The sequence below is a fragment of the Lupinus angustifolius genome, chromosome LG19 (genome assembly GCF_001865875.1).
Source record: "Lupinus angustifolius cultivar Tanjil chromosome LG19, LupAngTanjil_v1.0, whole genome shotgun sequence".
Taxonomy (NCBI): Eukaryota; Viridiplantae; Streptophyta; class Magnoliopsida; order Fabales; family Fabaceae; genus Lupinus; species Lupinus angustifolius.
In genome coordinates this window covers 2,466,602-2,487,224 of record NC_032027.1, presented here as the reverse complement: position 1 = coordinate 2,487,224, position 20,623 = coordinate 2,466,602, and the positions used below count along the sequence as shown (strand labels likewise).

Sequence of the window (20,623 nt, the reverse complement as noted above, 5' to 3'; positions counted from 1 at the left end):
GATATTTGACTAAACCGACCGGTTTATACATATATATTGTTTTTTTTTAAAATTTAAAAACTCATTACAAGGTGACTCATTTTTCCAATTCTTCTTCAACACTTCAAGACACATGCTTCCAAGACATACTTAGATTACACCTTTTGGTTCCTAACATTCGTGTATAATCTCAGTGACAATCGTGTAATCTTGGAGTACTGTCTAAAGATAGGATTTGATGCAAAAATATAATCTCGATATGAGACAACTTTGACTCTTTGATGTTAAATGTTAAAACTCCAAATTTATTTGTTTTGTAGAGTGAGTTGTGAACTTGTGTTTTTATTTATATTTTGCGGTTGTTAAATAATAATTTTGGATTGATATTTTTTTGTAATTTAGACTTTGAATTTGTTAAAGACTTAAAGTTGTTTGTTTATTTAATTTTGAGTAGATTATAAATATGGATTATAAATTTGAGTATTTACCTATTTGAATTTTTTTTGTTATAGGTTTATATATATAAATATAAGCTAGTGTGTCTGGTTTAACCGACATGCAGTTTAATTACTCAACCACCAGTTGAACCACTGTACCACTGTACTAGTACCCTGACCGATTTGATAATTGATATGGTTTTAACAATACTGCTTTGATATTGTATATACAATTTTAAAAAATGCCTATAAATAAGACCAAAACAAAAAGTTTAAGGAGTTCTTATAAAAATAATTAAAGGAATATAGTTATTTCTCATATTTTTAAGTGGTAAATAAAAAATTGGAGTATTCTCTTTTTCATTATTTTTTCTTAGAGATTAACATTATAGAGGTTTAAGCTGTTATGGTTTAAACCGTGAAACTGAACCGAATCAAACCATAAAATGTAGTTCTATTTGGTTTCGCTGCTAAGTTCGATTATTTTTTAAGGAATTATTTATGTTCAGTTCGATTCACGGTTTTAGAAATTTAAGAATCACTGGAACCGAACTATATGTTGAAAAAGTAGATACTAGAGAATTCTTGAACCAATTTTGTGTCTTAAATTATCAATTTTGTATGAGTTGTAGTTTATATATGTTACTAAACTGTTATTATGTTATATATATATATATGATACTTTCTAAGACGTATGATGATTTATAATATTTCTTCTAACTTTCATGATACTGGATTTGAAACAAACATATACCATAAATTATTATATATATATTGTTATATATGTTACTAATTGTGAATTATAATGTTATATATATTACTAATTGATATATATTTTATTAGACTGTTATGTTTGTTAACAATCGTGAACTTATTGATAATATATTTGTTAGAAATTATACTATTATGGTCATTCGTTTTTTCTTCCTAAATTATATAATTGTTATATAATATATATGTTAATAATAAGTAATATGTGTTTTAATTTTCTACTTATAATAATAATAGTAGTGTTTTTCTTTTTTATGGACGAACAATATATCTTGTAATACATTTTACAAAAACAAAATTTAAAAAAAAAACCATGAAAATCATGGAACCGAACAAACAATTAATAAAACTTATCGTTAATTAAGGTAAACCAAATCATATCTTTATATTCGGTTCAGTTTTTGTAATAAAACTTATTGTTAATTAAGGTAAACCAAATCATATCTTTATATTCGGTTCGATCACTAAATTACATTAAAAACTGAACCAAACTTTTACACTCATAGTTAACAAACCACACGTTCATGACAAGTCAAGTTGTCTTAATTATGTGGGTTGACATATTTTAACCATATTTGATATTGGGTAATTTTAGCCACATATTAGATGGGGATTCTACCTGATCAAGCCATAGACCAATCATTTTCTTGATTGATGCTTGAAGCCAAATCAGACAAATCTATTCCCAATTAGGTAACCAAAATTACTAATATAAATTAACCACTAAGAATGTTGCTCTAATTCAGCTACCCTTGCAACTTCCTACGATATTGGCTCATTTATATATGATTATCAGCATACGTTTATTTTTTTAGTTTATAGGAGCTACTTTAAAATTATCAACTAATTTGAGAGGTTAGGGATTAATTTAACCTTATGAATTCAAAGTTGATTCATGGACTACCTTTTTGAAAAGTAGTAGAGCACGATTCAAATGGCGAGAACTAATATGCAAACTGCATATTAGTTCGCTCAGAAGCGAACTAGTGCACAACCATTGGATGAAAATCTTTGATTACCGGCTACCTATTGTTCACCGATTAGAAGTCGTCTTGGCGGAGTGAGACATCATCATAGAAGTCGGGTTGTCTCAATGCTACTTCTGGTGGACCTGACGTTGGTATGCACGAAAACAACTTCTAGGAGGAAGTCGGTTTGGTGAAAGAAGACTTCAGTTCGTCGTTTTCCCCCTAGACGACCTAGGTAGAGAAGTCGTGATCACTGACGTCGATATGCACGAAACTGACTTCAATATATGTATTTATCCCTACAATCTTCATCTTTCGCAGCCGTAGAAGGGTGTAATAACATAGTTTTGTGAAAGTTGTTTGGATTGCTGATAGTGCTTTGTTCAAGTTAGTTTTCACTTTTTTCTTCCTTGTTTAGATTGTTATGAAGTAAAACAGTAATGAAAACTATTTTATGCAATATGATTGTGAATAAAAATTATGATTTATTGTATTGTAATCTTTTTTTTTTATAATTGTATTGATTAGTTTTCTTTTTGCTCTTTGTTTATGTTAGTAGATGGAAGAAGAAATTAACTTCAATGAAAACTATTGCGATGAGGTATTATTTTTGAGAAATTTTTTTATTTAGTTTTTATATTTGTCATGTAAACGATATATTTTTGTGATTTTAGGTTGTAGAAGAATTTGATGATAGTGGTGTTGAAAATATAAACGAAACAGAAGATTTAGGTTTTGAAGAAATTAATTTTGGATTGTTAAATGAAGATGAGGGGAAGAAGTTAATGTTTTTGAACAATGATATTGCATATGAATTTTATAAGAAATATGGTATGAAGAAAAGATTCAGTATTAGAAAATATCATAGGGACAAAGATAGTGAAATTTTATGACAATCATTTTTTTGTGATAGAGAAGGATTTAGAGAGAAAAAAGATGATATAGATCGGAAGAGGGTGTCCAGAAAAGACACAAGATGCACTTGTTTAGCAAGAATGAAGATCCATGTTGACAAGGAAAAGAGAGGTTAGTATGTCAGTTATTTTTTCCGATGAACATAGCCACGAAATCTTTGGTGAACATTACGGTGGGATGATGGCCTCTAACAGAAAAATGACAGAGACAACTGTCACTTAGATGAACACCATGAGAGAGGTGGGCATTGGAACGGGAAAAATATTTGCTTCATTTGGTGGTCAATGTGATGGTTATCCCTACATTGGGTTTTTGAAGAAAGACATATACAATCAAATCCAGAAGCAAAGAAGGATCGAAAATGGCGACACAAAAACAACCTTACAATACTTGAAGGAGCTATAGAAATCAGATTGTACAATATATTGGAGACATACAGTAGATGAAGAAAGTAAGTTGTAACAATTGTTATGGGTTGATGGATGTAGCATTTTCGACTACTCAATTTGCAGAGATGTTCTTGCATTTGATGCAACTTACAGTCGAAACAAACATAAATTTCCAGTCGTCGTATTTTCTGGTGTAAATCATCACAAGTAAACAACAATATTTGCTATAATTGTTGTGTCAAATGAGATAGAGGAAACATATGTGTGGCTTCTTGAAAAATTTTTAGAGGCAATGAACGGAAAACAACCAAAGTGTGTTATCACGATGGGGACTTGGCGACGAGGAATGCAATCCAAAGAGTTTTTCCTGAAGCTCATCATAGATTATGTGTTTGTCATATATGTAACAATGCTGGAAAAAATATAAAGAAAAAGAACTTTCATCAGGATTTCTAGAAAGTGATATACGTTGATGTTGAAGATTTTCAGATGATGTGGGGAAAATTATCGTCAAACATGGGCTTCAAAATAATGTTTGGGCCGCTCAGACTTATGATTGGAGAAGTATGTGAGTCAAGTCTTACATTCTGAAAAAGTTTTATGCTGGTTTGCACACCACATCACGATGCAAAGGCTTACATTTACAAATGGGAAATCTACATAGAGTCTGGATATAATGTGACCAAGTTTTTGCATCATTTTCAATGATGTGTAAGTCACATACGCAACAATGAGGTGGTTGAAGATTTTAAATTTTCACATGGTGATGAGTTGTTACAAACTCCTTATCATAGTTTAGAGGGTCATGTCGCTACCATATATACTAGAGCGGTGTTCAAAGCATTTCGCAAAGTGTTATTGGAAGCTGCAAAAATAAAAATAATTTCTACCCACCAAACACAAGTCATGTAATATACAAAGTCGAAAAGTATTACAACCCAAACCAAAAATAGCATGTTTCCCATTATGATGGCGGTTCTAATGTGGACATTAAATGTTTATGTAGAAGAATAAAATCTTTTGAGATGCCATGTAGTCATACTGTTTTTGTGTTACTAATTCTCGACATGTCACAATTGCCATCTTGTCTTGTTCTTGACAGATGGACAAAAAAAGCAAAATATGTTCATCATGTAAACTTCGAACAGTGTGACCTAAGTCAAGAATCAGTTAAAAGCAGAAGATATGGAGCTTTGAGTGATGGTTGCAAAGTGTTGTGTAACCTTGCTTTCAAAACGGAGGAAGACTTTAAAGAAATGATGGAAAAAGTTTACAATGACTGTAGTAGACTCCGATTGAAACAAAATTTCAGTTCCGTGGAAAATGTTGTTAATGGTAATGAAGACCAAGTAAAGGACTCTGTTCGTGTGCGTCCTAAAGACGAGTTATTGGGACGAGCTCAATAGGTAAGCATGGTAACCAATATGGACATTGAGAAACTAGACACAACATACTTAGTTGTTTAAATTATGGTAATTGTAGTCATACTTTTTTCGAGAATGAGTACTTCATATAATTTTGCTACTTTTTGTATTGCTACTATGTGTAATTTTGCTACTATATGTTATTGTTTAAATGAATTGGTTGTCAATGTGCTTTCATTTGCTACTTTATGTTATTTTTACATCATGGACATGATTACATAATTTTAGATTAGATTAAAATAATGGTAGATTAAGGACATTGATAGAAAAAGTAAATACTTTATATTATCATAGTTAAAAATATAACAAAATTCATACACAATACAATTTATCATTGCTTCTAAAAATAAGCAGTGATATCAAAAAAATAAGTGTGATATAGTTGTGGCAAATTTTCATACAAAACATGAGTGTATACCAAAATGCAAAAAATAATGGAAGTCCTGTTCAGATGAAGGGCAACTTTGACCATATCAATGTAGTCTTGGTCCTAACTTCCTTCTTCATCTTGTTCATGTCATACATCACCAACTTTAGAGCAGTCTTCATCCGCACAGTTTCATCATGAAACTACATTTATTAAACAATAATTAGTTTTATTGTTATTCACAAATTTAATATTAATTAACATAGTTAAATAAATTGTATCTCTCCAATGATACTAGAAATGAATGAGTCTTCCATTTCTAGCCATTGCATAACTCATGTTACAGAATTTCGACTATAATAAATATAAATATGTCATAAAATGTTGACAATAAAATAATTTTTTTAAAAATATTTATACCTTTTCCATAAGTTGGGCTGACTATCTCCATTTTTGATTTCTCATGTTGACAACTTGGGGAAATATGACATTTGTCTCATATATTCTGCTTGGTCAATAATTGTGTCCAAAATAGATGCCTACATTGTGTATAATTTATCAATAATAATTATAATTTACAATAAAATATTGAAGAAGACGATATAAAACATTTCAAACTAGTTTTACAATATCAGAATGTCTTCTTTGCCGATAAGACTTCATATCCTAAGTATCCAACTTATAAATAGCATAGTTATCAATATCAACTACCATCAAGTAACGGTAGAAATTATCTTCAACTATCAGCATATAGATTTTGTTTAATAACAAAATATTAGAATCACATTTTATTAACTTGAAGGACATCATAAAAATAAATTTATTTAAAATATTACATATTTTAGATCAAGAGAGGGAGACATCCATATAATTTTGTAAGGATGACATTTTATTAACTTGAAGGACAACATAACAATAATTTTATTTGAAATATCATATATTTTAGATTAGGAGAGGGAGACACCCACATATTCACACGTTTGAATTGTGTTTGGAACTTTTGGGTAAGGTTCCAATTGAAAGAGTAGATATATGAGGTTGTGAGTTAAAATTAACTTGGTTAATTCAAAACTTTAGCCAACTGCCATCTAGAGCTACACAACTAAAAATAGAACAATACGGTAGGATACTCATCCTCTGAATTATTGATGGAGAGTTGATACCTGATAAATCTAATAGTCGAGTGTATTTAATGTACTTACCTTTACTTCAGGACCTAACAAGAGTTAATCGATATAGTTGGGGTTTAGCTTGTTTGGCTAACTCATATCGAGAGTTGTGTAAGACAACAAAACCAAATGCAAGGGTCATGAGTGACTGCTTGCTACTTTTACAATCTTGGGCGTGGTATCGCCTACCTTTCATTGCACCTAGGGTGAATACTAAACCAACTTATCCATTTGCTTAAAGGTAATATCTATTTCTACCTACATAATTTTTTTTTTTACAAGTACGTTCTTTCTTTTTTCTATCATAACTAATATAAATTTTATATAGGCAGGGTCTCAGAAACTGTATCTTTACAAGAATTCCACGTGGGGATTTGACAGCATAGAGGTCATGCATAGATCAAATGGACGTCAATGAAGTAACATATTTTAAACTCTTACCATTACAAATTGAAACAATATTTTGATTTCCTAATAATATGTTCTATATCTTTTTTGTAGTTTAAATGACTCCCATATGAGACTTATAACAACAATCTCCCAGATCATGTCCAACAAGATAAGGTGTGGAGTACATGTAGAGCTTTGATTTGTTTCTCAATCGTCGAATGATATCAAACAAATCGAGTCACACTACAATTTGGCTTGGTTCAAGACGTTCCACGATCACCAAAGAATATTGATGCCCTGCACAAAATTGACAAACGCGAAAATCAAGCCACAAATTGGGCCATCAAGCATGCATAGTGGATTGATCATTGAAGTCATCGCAATGATCAAGTCTTGCAAGGACTTCCAATCCATAATCCAGTCCACACACAACAATATATGAATTGGTATTTAACCAATTATAGACTATACTTATCTGCTGATTTAGTACTACGAGATCTATGCCAAATAAATTATCAACAAACTCAACAACAACCATACATCCCTACACATCCCGCACCTCAAATTCCAATGTTCCAACCTACGATGAACCAACCCATGATGTCATAACAATTTATGTCACAACATCTGATGTATCAATTATCAATGTCTAGCTCTACATTCAACCAGGAAAAATGTATTTTCAATATGAACCGTCGCACCACCATCGCACGATGATATCATGCCTCATCGTCACTCTTTCTCTATAGAGGATAGTGACTTCATGAATAACTTATTGGGTACACCTCAATCAGCAAATACATATTTCAATGATATGGGGTTTAACTTAAATCAAGATGATGGTGTTGGACATGGTTGATGATAATGTTTTGCCTACTGCAGAGACAAATACAGTTGAAGATCATACTACAGTTGAAGATCAGACTAGAGTTGAACATTGAGTAAGGTCACGACGTCATAGACAACCACGTAGGTGTGAAACAATAGGATATTTCGGGAATTTTAAAATTATTATTATTGTAACTTAATTTTAAATGAATTTAATTTTTATTTTAATTTCCCAATTACAATTTTTTATATGACAACTTAAAATCTGCCTCCGATGATTAAAAAAAATATGCCCATTGAATCAATTGATCTTTTATCACAAATTTTATAATTACAAAATTTAAATTTAATTTCAAAAATGCTCTAATCAATACAAAAAATTAGGCCCAAGAGGAATTTTTTTATACTACCACGACTCATGTGCTCACATACGTCCACGACCCACTGTGTTTACAAGTCGTCTTCACAAAATATGACCTCACCATAGTCAGAAGTCGTCTTTACTGAAAGAGACCTCACCCAAGCCGGAAGCCATCCTACCCGAAACCGACTTTTGTATGCGTTGAAGTCTCACTTGTCCAAACCGACTTCTCAATAATAAAAGGTGACTGGTAATCAAATCAACGGCTCAGATCAACCACATTTTCATCCAATAGCTACACTAACAGTTCGTTTCGGTGCAAACTTTTATTAAATTCGCAATTTAATCTTGGCCGATCCAAAGAACTTCCGTTTTTGCATTTTAGATTTTTTGGTTTCTTTTTTAATCAGTTTGGATGTGGATACACCTAACTCATCTATAGATTACACTTGATATTTGGGTTATAAAATTTTTTTTGAAAATTATATTACTTGTTGAGAAGTTATAAGGAGTGGATACTATATCAATAATGAGAAATGTTTATTAACCCATCAAAACAGTTATCATCCTAATAAACCAAATCATAAAACATAACATATTTCTTTCACCCCTTAGTGAGAAAACATATAATAACTTCAAGATTCGATTGAGAAAGTATTATACTAAAACTCTAAGGCTTTGTTTGAGAGTAAGGTTTTGGAAGAGAAGGTAAGGGAAGAGATGACTTTAGAAAACCTTCCCCTTATTTGGGAGTTGGATGAAAGAAAGATGAAGGTTTTGGAGGGTCTCTCGAACTCTGTAAAACCATTCATGTGTTTATTTTTAAAGTTCTCCAATTTGAGGTTTTTTAGAATTAAAATGTCAAAATAACTAAATATTTTTAGTAATATTATATAATTATATATTATTGTCTATTTTTCATTGTTAATTACATTTTTAAAGGAAAGATAAAAAATATTATTACATTATTATTAGTTTATTCTCATTTTCTTCCTTTTCCCCTCCCATTCCTAACCCATTCATCTCTCTCGTTCCATTTCCCTATTAACTCCCAAACAAAATCTACATATATACCACTCAATGAGCAAGAAGAACATATTTCATTATGTTAGAATCATGAAATTGAAGATAGTTAAAAGAATAAGTAATTCTGCATTTAGAAGAATCTAACTGAAAGTGCTCTGAAGACAATGTTAGAGAGCTCTAGACTACAAGATTTGCTGTGGTAAATTCTTTTAACAAACTCATAGTTTATGTAGAGAAGAGGGAGAATAGATTAAAATTTACATGCACAAAAAAGAAAACAGTAGTAGAACCAAAAACTTACCTAAGAACCTAAAATGGTAATAAACATCTATGACTTTTACACTAAAATCACATTAATTCCAAGTATCACATCCTAAATCACTTCTTTTGAGAAATCACCAGACAAAAGAATGCTACAACTCTAGCAAGTATACCGTATAAAATGAGGACAATCAAACAAATAGGCCAATCGCTAACATCATAGCCAGTGCTCATCAATGAACCGCAACGAGTTATTAGCCATACACCAGTGTACCTAAGAAAAGTGCCACATTGAAAATTTTATATGGTCGAGAATTAAATAAACAATTAAAACTTCAATCAATTTCTCAACATGAGCAATGGATAGAAAATAGCAGTTAGTAGATTTTTATAGGCAATTAAAAATGGCAAGTTATATTTCAGTTGTAATGTAGTCTTTTCCTAAGCTGGCCATATAATATCTCAAGACATGAAGCAAATTGTAGAAGCTTAGTAAATTTCATATCAAGAAGGAAGTTGCAAGTTATATATGAAACCATCTTAATAAAAGTTAATAGTCTCTTATTGTTTTAAAACAACGGTAATCAAGCCTTTATCTTATTAGGTCGATCAGCTACATGAATCGAATGACGCCATAGTTCTCTATCATAACTCATGTTCATTGACAAATCATTGAGTTCTACGTCTTTATTTTTAGACATTATTATAGGATGGTTGAGTATTTGATGAAGCTGCTCTTTCAATCCTGAACCAACTATATATATACTAGAATAGGCACACTCATGATGCAGATTCAAACTTTAATGAGAAAGTTTGAAAGACAGTTTTTCTATCCTCCAGATGAACATAAATTGAGTAATTTATATATGTCAAAAGAATGAGAATGAGAGAGAAAAAAGTGGTTAAAACAAACCTTTCAGCATTTGCAATGATAAAGGCCTCCAAAGCCCATTTTGGATAGCACAATTTTACTAGGATCTTCATGAATGGAGTATCTCTGTTCTGACTTGCAACCAGAGTCATAACAACAGGAACAAGCACTGACCACTACAAGTGAAAGAAAAAACAAAAAAAGACACAAGTGCAACACCATGTAAGAAAATGAGATAACATCAGTTGTCCTATAATTTGTAATCCCGATACTCCTTGTGTCAGAGGTTGTGATTTTGATTGGTAAAAAAACTTAAATTTAAATTATATTCTACTACATATCAAATAATTTAAAGATTTTTGACCATTCACAATCTTTGGCACCGACGGTGTTATATAAAGAGAATGTGTAGATGAAATGAGTTCATTGATATGTTCCATACCAATTGTGCAGGAGCAGGCTCAAAGTAAATGGCTAATGCATAAGCCATGCCAGTCACACAGTACACTAGACAAAGCAAAACTGCGTAGTTACTGCCAAAGCTTGATCTTGGATTGCTAAAAAAGTAGAACATGGAGAGATAAACCAAAGGTTTGACTATAGTATTGAAAAGATCGATCGTATCTTTGGCTAGAAAATGAGCCAAGCTGCTTATCCCAGCTGCACTTTCTCTCCAGTAATGTAACTTATCCAAAGAAAATGATCTGAGAGCTGCAATCTTGCAAAGCAGTGCTGCAAATATACAATATGAATTAATAAAGAGACAATTGAAAGCTTTAGTCAACAGCGTTTGGAAGAGCTTATAGAGAGTTTTTTGTGTGCTTATGATAACAGCTTGAGAAAATAAGCTTATGAAAATAGCTTTTAACCTTTTTATAAGCTCTTTTTAGCTTATTTCAATATGCTTATCAGAAATGCATATAAGAAAAACTTATGAAATAAGGTCTTTTTAGTTTATTTCAAAACCTTTTATTGAATTAGCGCTTAATTTGGATGTTTATCCAAACATACCCTCAATGGTAAATAAAAAAGCTTCGATTTTCTTACAAAAGTAAGCTCAATTTTTAGCTTATTTCAAGAAAGCCTATCAAGTGAGAGCTTAATAAGGTGCTTAGTGAAATGCACCCATTATGATATTGTAAAAGAAGCTTCAAACTTTGCTTCTTTCTACTTTCTAAACTTATACATTAATCTGAATTTAGAGGTTCAAGTCACCTAAAGAAAGAAAAGATAGATTTTCATTTCTAGAATCAGCACACAATTGAGAATAAGTTCAATAGGGAGCTTTCTAACTTACAGACAGCTATGACAGTATATGTATAGCCAAGGGACCCAAATGTTTCATCATTCACTTTAGTAAGAGTTCCTAAGATAGCACCCGCAACTAATAAAAGAAGATAGTCCACTGCTATTAATTTTGCTTCTCGCAGTTGCTGCTTGCCAACCCTGAAAGCAATGAAATAGTCCAAAAGGGATTAAAAAAACTCCTTCAAAACAAGTATGAAATAGTTTTTAGCAAAGACCTAATGAAGAAAATATAATTTTGCAAGCTGAAAATTATAGATTAGGCAACTATATACATATCCAAATAAACGATAAACAGATACTTATGTGCATACAACAATGTGTTACTTAAGTCTAACTTTCAATTTGTATCTTATCAAAAGATAGAGACGCTAATCTTGTTTCTGAGAATCTAAAAATTCAGGTGTTTGGTTAGTTGCCCTGATCAATTTTATGTATACTAACGCATCAGATTCCGTACCGTCCAACAAAGTATCTATATTGTCTGCCAACACCAGGAGTTATTCTGTTAGATAAGTCTTTTGTTGTTAAGAAGATTGCTTCTATGTGATCTCTTTGGATCTGAACATTGCTCTTCAAATCAGCCCAAAACTCTGTAATAAAGGATTGATCAACAGGTTCATCGTTAGCCTTTGTTGCTTCAGGCACCTGTGAACCAGATGAAGATGCAGCAATCTGATCAATGAAATGAAGCATGTCATGTGGTACTGAATATCCATTATGAAGCATCCATCTGACAGGAAGTTGTTCATGAGTTACACCTGAACCTGGTTTCTCTAAGCCTTCAAGAATGTCAATGAAATGGTCTGGTGGATTCACACGGTCCGGCACGGGGATTCCGATACCTGCAAAGTATTCTTCCACTTTTTTAACAGGACCATGATATGCAGTAAGACCACCTTTGGCTAGAAATACTATATCATCAAACATTCTGAACAAAGTATAGCTGCATCACAAAAAACAAAAATTATGATATGAATATATTTGAGAATGTAAAGAAGCTCAAGAGTGCGCCAAGGCTGCCCAAATATTTTATTCTCTATATTGGTTTTATGGAAGCCAACAATCACCCTTAGGTAGCATTTGGTGTGCAGATGAATTGACGAAACATGATATTTTATTCTACCGTCTTTGGTTTCTTCACCCCTTTTTGAGTAACCAAATCTTTTGTCATGTTCTGTTCCCTTAATATAATAAAACAGACACAAAACATAACTCGCTTCTTCTATTGTATCTTGTTCTGACATGTCTATCAAATGTTACCTTTGTGAATCATATGTACATGTTGACACACATCAAAGGAGCTTAACACCCCAGTATGATGTTGCACCAATGAGAAAATAAAGTTGCGCCCTAACAACTATAATTTTTGGTCTAGTGGTGAGATTTTGATCCAACGGTCTAGACTATGTTAACTCTAACAGCTTTATAGTTATAACTTATGTCTCGACCAAAAATAAAAGAGTTCTGTTATTCAAACATGGTAAAATTTAACGTTATCTCTTACTTTTTCTATATACATGCACTTAAATTATACATAGAAAAAGTAAAGGAACATCAAAATTTGATGTTCAGCAAACATTTCCCAAAATAAGTTAGTAGAGTGATTGAGAAATAAAAGTATTAATTACCTAGGTTGGTGAAGCACCATGCAAATGTTAACTCCTTCGAGAGCTTCACGTCTGAGTGCTCTAAGCAGTAAACTAGAAGATGCACTATCCAAACCAGTTGTAGGCTCATCTAAGATTAATAAAGAAGGCTCCATCACCATTTCTAGTCCTACATTTACACGTTTTCTTTGCCCTCCAGATATGCCTCTCTTCTCTACAGTTCCTACTAGAGAATCCCTTATATGCTGGAGACCCAAAGACTCAATTACTCTTTCAACTATTAGAACCTTGTCTGGTTTCGGCATGTCTGCTGGTAGTCTTCAGTATCATGAAGCAGCCATTTGAATGATGTAAACAATTAGATTGTGGTTGACACTTAAAGACAAAAGTTACATGTAGTTTTCTAGGTGCTCGTGGTGATATTTTTCAATAGACAAAACAGGTATAACATTTCGTCAATAAAAATGTAGCATGTCAAGTTACACATGTTATGTTTTTACTGAAAAATATTAACACAAGCACCAAACAATTCCCATTGAGATCAATAAAACCAATATATAACAAGTAGAAACACAACATATGTAATTGCTAAATATAAAATAAAGTGTCCTAATTTTACTAAGCTTTGAATCAAGTGCAATGGCTTGTGAAAGTAATAACATATGCAGTACATAGACCTCAACTCTCTAGAAATCAATATAACAGAAATGCAAAAAAGTAAGTTGTTCAAGGCAAATCAATCAGATACCTGCATCTTGCACTGAACCGAAGATTTTCCTCCACTGTCAAGTTCCCATGCACAATATCATCTTGTGGAACAAAACCAGTAATTTTCTTAAATGAGTGAATGGACTCTTGTTTTCCATTAATTAGAATTTGGCCTGTCATAGTGCACCCTCTTGCTTTTCCTGCAATAGCTGAAAGAAATGTTGTCTTTCCTGCTCCGGAAGGTCCCATCACAGCTGAAACTCTACCAGGCATGATTTTACCATTCACACATTTCAGTATTTGTTTGTTTTTCCCTTTCAAAGTGAGAGTTAGATCTTTGCAAGCTATCTCAATCACAGGCCTTGTCCTAACCTCACCTTCAGTAGCCATTGAAATCACTCCGGAGAAAGTCAAGTTCTTATTATTCTCTTGTTGAGCTTTCTCCTTTTCAATCTGACCATAAGCATACCTTAGAATTTGGCTATGTGTATGCAACTGTTTTCCCTTTGGCATATTCTTTTTAATGTTCTTATCTCCAATCTGAAGATCAAATCCTTCTTGGCTATTCGGATCATTCTCAAATGAGTTCATCATTTTAGAAAGGTTGCTAGGTTCCTTTTTTTTGCCTTTTGAACCTGAAGGCTCAGGTGTGCTTGCAGCATCCGGAGGCGTTGGTGGAAAAAGAGCACCACCTGCTTTACCGAAACCCTTTGCTGGCTCTCCTTGCTTTGTAGATTTTTTACGCGAAAAGGTGCGTGACAATGAATCCAATGTTTTCTTCTTAGCAACATCTCTTGCTATTTTCCACCTTTCGCGAGCTTGTGCAGTTTCTCTTGCATGTCTTGCTGCAGCTTCTCTGGATTTAGCTTGCCTTCTTTCTCTAGTAGCTAGAACTTGATCAGAGCAGTTATAAATGAACACCAGGAGGGTACTCAAAGCAATCTACATAGAGAAATAATACCAAATGTAAGAGAAGAAATGCTTAGTGAATATTTACAAGGACAAAACTTAGGTATTGATCTTTAGGTACTCATCATGTTGTTTTTCAACATGTGTAACAACCGACACGTATATTATATTTTCATTGAGGAGTTTTTATACATGTTCTTATTGAAAAAAGAACCACAAGCGCCTTAAGAATAACATTAACACCTAAGTTTTATCCATGTTACATATTATTACCATGTTCTGTCTCAGTGACTGCGTAAAAAGGTAAGTAAGTTCAGGACAATTCTCTTCTGATATCATGCTATGTTTCTTTATGTTGCAAGATAAGAAACTAAAATTTGTGCAGAGAGAGAAGCTTTAAAAATTATGTGTATGTCATAATAAACAACAAAACCTATGAGAAGACGAAACTTTCGAGAATAAACACTCATTGGCTATATAACCAATGAAGCAAAAATGAATGAAGAAGGACTCTAAGATAAATTTAATCTAATACTAGATTGGAATCTACTTACAATAAACAGAGCACCATAAGCATGCATATTTTGGGTTGTTGTATTTGGGTTACAGGTACTCAACCTGGAGCATGCTGCAAAAATGAAAAATACACAGTAAGGTTTTAATTTAATGTCCTCCATTCTCATAGAAACAAAGTAGTGCATGTAAATAGACATAAAAGTTTAATTCCAATTACTAATAGATAATTTGCCAAGTCATGCTAATTTTAACATTTTATCATTCCAGTTTTGCTGTCATGTATTCATCTATATGGACAATGTTTAAACATCACTTTTTTTGGAAACAAGGTATCAGGCCTAATTAGGAGAACATCAAAAGTTTACTATAATTATAAAATGTGACGACGGACGACTTCATCAAGCAAAATTTAAATAAATGTATCATGGAGTAAATTTGACTTAGAAATTAAACTTACGATTTGGATGAGTCGAGCCAGTTCTGCAGTAAAATCTGAAATCATAGAACATGATATCAGTGATTATTTCTCAACTGTTAGTGGTAGATGACATTATCTTTTGAAACAAAATTAGATATAGACAATTTATATATGAGAAAAAGCAGTCCTAAGATAAGTCAGTACCCACTATCACAAGATTTTTTTTCTATTGCAGTTGGGCAATATGATCCAGGAGAACAGAAGATATCACTATTGTTCATAACACCAGACCAAATATCAGCACTACCACAAGTATGATTTGTTTCTCCTGGAGGTATCTGGTAACTATATCTGCAAATTTGCATACATCAAAGAGTTATCACCATGACTTTAATGGCTCAAACATTTCCATAATGATGAATATATTATTACATTACGACTAAGCATAAACAAAAATAGACAATAACAACAAAGCTTTTATCCAATTAGGTGGGGTTGGCTACATGGATCGAACGATGTCATAATGTTCTATTATAAATCATGTTCATCGACAAGACATTAATCTCTAAGTCTTTCTTAATCATTTCGCCTATGGTTTTTCTTGGTCTTCCTCTTCCTCTAGGAATTGGACTTGTCTCCATTTGATCTACTCCTTACGAAGGCTTTTACTGGTCTCCTCTACACATGTCCAAATCCACCTAAGGCGCGATTCTACCATCTTTTCTATAATAGGAGCTACTTCAACTTGCTTCCTAATGCATTCATTTCTAATCCTACCTTGTCTATTGTCTTCACTCATCCAACACAATATTATCATCTCTGCTATATGGAGTCTATTTCTTATTGACATTAAATTAAATTACTAAGCATAAACAACAACTGAGAAAAAGTAAGGTCAACATTGGAACTTACGGATCACATACTCCAGTTGTTTTGTTCAGTTTTGCAAGTGGACAATAAGAACCAAGTGGACAAGCTTCACAGACAGGAAAATCAGAAAAGTTAAATACATCAGTATGATACTAGAGCAGCTAGTTTTCATCCACAAAAGACAATTCCAGAGATCTTAATTGAAACAAATGTGTTCTTTCACATAATATAAAAATTATAGTGATGACTATAAAAAATAAAGCTGATGAAAAAGAATACTGCATCTGTCTTGGCCTTAAGTTGACAAGAGAAAGATTAAACTATCAAGCACAAGACTCGAAATATCAATTTAAGGGGACAAAGTTTTCCATACCTATTTTTTCATTCACAAACCTCAAAAGCGAGACATTCACAAGACTCGAAAGCGAGACCTGACTTAAGATGACTAACCTCCTTACCACTCTGATGTTTTTATTATGTTCTATTTAATGTGTGCCATATCTAGCATAGCAATGATAAGCCAGAAAATTGAAGATCAACAAAGCTGATATACCACACATATTTCTCTACCTCCAATAACCCTTAAGATTTTCTCCAAACTACAGTTAAAATCTCAATGACTAACATAATTCCATCCTCATAGAGGTAAAATGTTAAGAGTCATAAAACACTTACTTATCATGCAAGTCAACCCTTGAGGACAGAAAAACCCTTCACAACAAGGTTGGCAGTTCTTAATTCTACCAGGAATGTCCTTTGTATCTTTTTTGAGATCAACATTCTGAGCAGCACTACAACTCCAACCAGGTTCACAACCATCAACCCATGAAGTCAAATTGCAATTCTTGTTTGGTTTTACATAACCTGATGCTGAAGCTCCTTGCTCGAACAAACTTCGGAAGTAGTATCTTATTTCAGCAGAAGTACATATTCTATCTCTGAAATCTCCTGTCATGTAAATCAAATTATGTTTAGGAACTGATGTAGAATGAATGACATGAGTTTGCTTCACAAAAAGAAAATTGCACAAGAAAAGAACAGAGCAATAATTTCTTAGCCTAAGAATTCCAATGCCTTGAAACCACACAAATATATTTTAAGCTGTGATAGAATCATTTATGTACCATTGATTAACAGCTTAACAATTTTAATGATTCAGTTGACGTTATACACCTTAAATACAAAAAAAAAACCAAGTCGGCTACCTGGATCGAACAACGCCATAATGTTGCATCATAATGTTTATTGTCAAAACATTAAATGTGAAGTCTTTCTTAATCATTTCACCTATGGTTTTTCTTGGTTTCCCTCTTCTTCTAGGAATTGGACTAGCTTCCATTTGATCTACTCTTCTTACTATGCTTCTACTTGTCTCCTCTACATATGTCCAAATCACCTACGGCGCAATTATACCATTTTTTTCTCCAATTGGAGGTACTTGAACTTTCTCCATCTCCATGATACATATATTTCTAATCTTATCTTGTCTTGTGTATACTGATTCATCAAACGTTACATTTTCATCTCTCCTACATTAAGTCTATTCTCTTATTAATATTTTATCATCCAATATTCAGTCTCATTCTCATATAACATTGCATGTCTTCCGAAAATATGACATGTGCTAAAACTCCCCCTTAAATAATAAAAGAAATTTTTAAGTTTGAGAAGAACATTGAAGAAGTACTCCAAACTTGAGAAGCCATATCTTAGGTGTAAATGAAACTAAAATGTTAATATGAGAGCTCATACCTTTTTGCTTAACACAATTATCCACGAATTGCAACCTCCTCTTAAAGTTAAACGCCTCTTCCCAATCTTGCTTCCTGAAATATTGGAAACTGAAATGGTCAATAACCATAGGATAATAAATGTGACCAATTAACTATACAACTATGTAACTAAATAACTAATATAATAGTGATTAAATGCCCTTTTCTTAATCAACTTTTACCCATTTGTAAATATGGAAATGATCTTAATAAAGATATGTAAATTATTATATTTTATTTTGAATATATTTGATTCTCGATAATTAGAAAGGATCCTAACTCATGTAAATCTATCTTTTACGAGTAATTTTGATTTACGAACTTTATTGATTATACAAGTCGATGACAAAGACCCTCTCCAATACTGAAACATACATAGAGTTCTTATACCTTCTTTTAATAAAAATGTTATTTCATTTATAATTAAAATAATAAACTTGTCATAATAGACTATATTATTTATTATTTTTGATATTTACCCCTGTCCACGTGAGTAAGGATAAGTGCATTCAAAGCAATAGGAAAAGGCAACAAGATAATGAAAAAAAATGACTAACGCATCCTTTATGCAGAAGCTTAATTCTGCTTTGATGTCCCTTGTTAAGGTTGCAGTGAGACCTTCAAGCTCCTTATATATTTCTTCAGAGTAAAATGCTGGCACTAAAGAATCACCATCTTCCGCACATTGAACACGTGGTACAAGACTTAACAAAGCAAAAACATGTAACAATAATAATAAAACAAGATAAACACACGAGGTTGTAGCATTGTTCCTCAATATTAATATTCCATAATTCAAATCCATAGTTTGGAGCTATCATGCACCACGTGGTGAAGACCATGCATGCATGCAATGTTGTGAAGAGTCTGCACGTGAAATGGTTAATATTATTATAACCATGGTATTGGTATCATTGTTATTATAACATGGTGCCACACAACACAAACTTTTCTCCTCTTGAGAAATTACAAACAAAAAAATGCAGGGTGGATTATTGAAGGAGTGAAAGTTATTTTTTTCTTTCGGTTTTCCACTTTTGTTGAATCATGTTTGATTCAAAGTGAAAAGGGTACGTGGTTTAGGGATGAAGAAATTATTGGACTAGAGAAATGTTAGGCTAGATTGAAGGGTGTACATTTTGAGAGGACAATGTGGTTTTGTGCCATGATAGGTGGCCATTGGAACTGTATTTATTTTCATTCATCACATCACAAAGTAATTAAGTGACCGTTGTTGGTGTATAAGGCTTCGTTAGATCTTAGGATGACTAAAATATCAATAATTTGATTTTTGGATAGTCATGCATTTTGAAAGAGATTAATTCTTTACACAATAAGTAGTAAAAAAAATTAATTAAGTGACATACATGTCAGACTCCACTCAAGCCTAACAATTTCCATTTTGCTATTCAAACTTCTTCCTCTTCCAAAGATGTTTTTCTTTGCTTTATTTTGTTGAGACCAATAGGATAGATGAAAGAATGGAAGAAGAAATGACAGAAAGATTTAACATAATTAGATCAATGTACCTATCTTTATAATAGTTGTTAATGGTTTCTTATTTTCTAGAGAATTGATTACAATAACATGGTTTGCAGTAAATACTAGATATAAAAATTACACTAATTCCAAAGCAAAATAGCAAGTTGGGTAAAAATAACTAAGGAGGAAACATAACTTGAGCGAACCTCCACTAAACTCCTATTTTTTCATTATTTTTTAGCAAGTTTTAACACAGTTCGAGTTATAATTCGGGTAGGCTAATTAATAAAATGATTTAATATGTATACCGTGATAGTGTAAAGATTTTTTATATTGTTAGCAAATTATTTATCTTTAATTTATTAATTATTACGGACCTTCAAACAAAAGTAATATAATGTATTAACAATGTAAAGTTTTTATAATATCATTACATTGAATTTTAAATCTCAGCAAATTTCAATACCTTTTTTGCCATACGTATGTACATATCACAATAATTGACAACATAAGCTTGTAAATTTTTAAGTAGTTTGTAGTATTTTGACTTACTCAATAAGTTATTATTGTTATTCTGTAAATAAAAATTGAAGCTCATAGCTTTTAGTAAATGAGCTCTACTTGAAGTAACATTTAGACACTAAAAACAACTTTCATTTATCAATTTTACCCTTCAAAATCTTAAAATAATACATTTGTTACCTCAAATTAAAAATAAACCATATGATGAATTTTTATAATGTATAAATTATCCATTTGATTGTTAGACAAGGGAATAAATTATTTTCATATTAAATTTTTTAATGATATACAATGTCAAACAATTGAAGAATAGTATAAATTTGTCCAACTTAATTATATTTATAAAATATATATT

General features: G+C 32.0%; 1 protein-coding gene across 1 annotated transcript; it reads right to left on the bottom strand.

Annotated features, from left to right (window-relative positions):
• Window positions 9,327–19,240, bottom strand: LOC109333797 (putative white-brown complex homolog protein 30). Its single transcript, XM_019569370.1, has 14 exons — window positions 18,822–19,240; window positions 18,245–18,318; window positions 17,168–17,440; window positions 16,535–16,598; window positions 15,827–15,973; window positions 15,662–15,696; window positions 15,243–15,316; window positions 13,820–14,721; window positions 13,093–13,389; window positions 11,922–12,407; window positions 11,454–11,602; window positions 10,599–10,888; window positions 10,199–10,332; window positions 9,327–9,559 (listed from the first exon to the last, which is right to left on the bottom strand). Exons 1-14 carry the CDS (start codon window positions 19,067–19,069, stop codon window positions 9,403–9,405), a joined length of 3,330 nt encoding a protein of 1,109 aa, XP_019424915.1. The 5' UTR covers window positions 19,070–19,240; the 3' UTR covers window positions 9,327–9,402.

What these genes read in the sequence shown, in the direction of transcription:
- LOC109333797 (XM_019569370.1), bottom strand. Translation starts at nt 19,069, where the DNA reads ATGGATTTGAATTATGGAATATTAATATTGAGGAACAATGCTACAACC. An exon ending in ATGGTGCTTCACCAACCTAG is followed by an intron (nt 12,408 to 13,092) that starts GTAATTAATACT and finishes TTTGTGATGCAG; the next exon opens with CTATACTTTGTTCAGAATGT. An exon ending in ATATACTGTCATAGCTGTCT is followed by an intron (nt 10,889 to 11,453) that starts GTAAGTTAGAAA and finishes GTATATTTGCAG; the next exon opens with CACTGCTTTGCAAGATTGCA.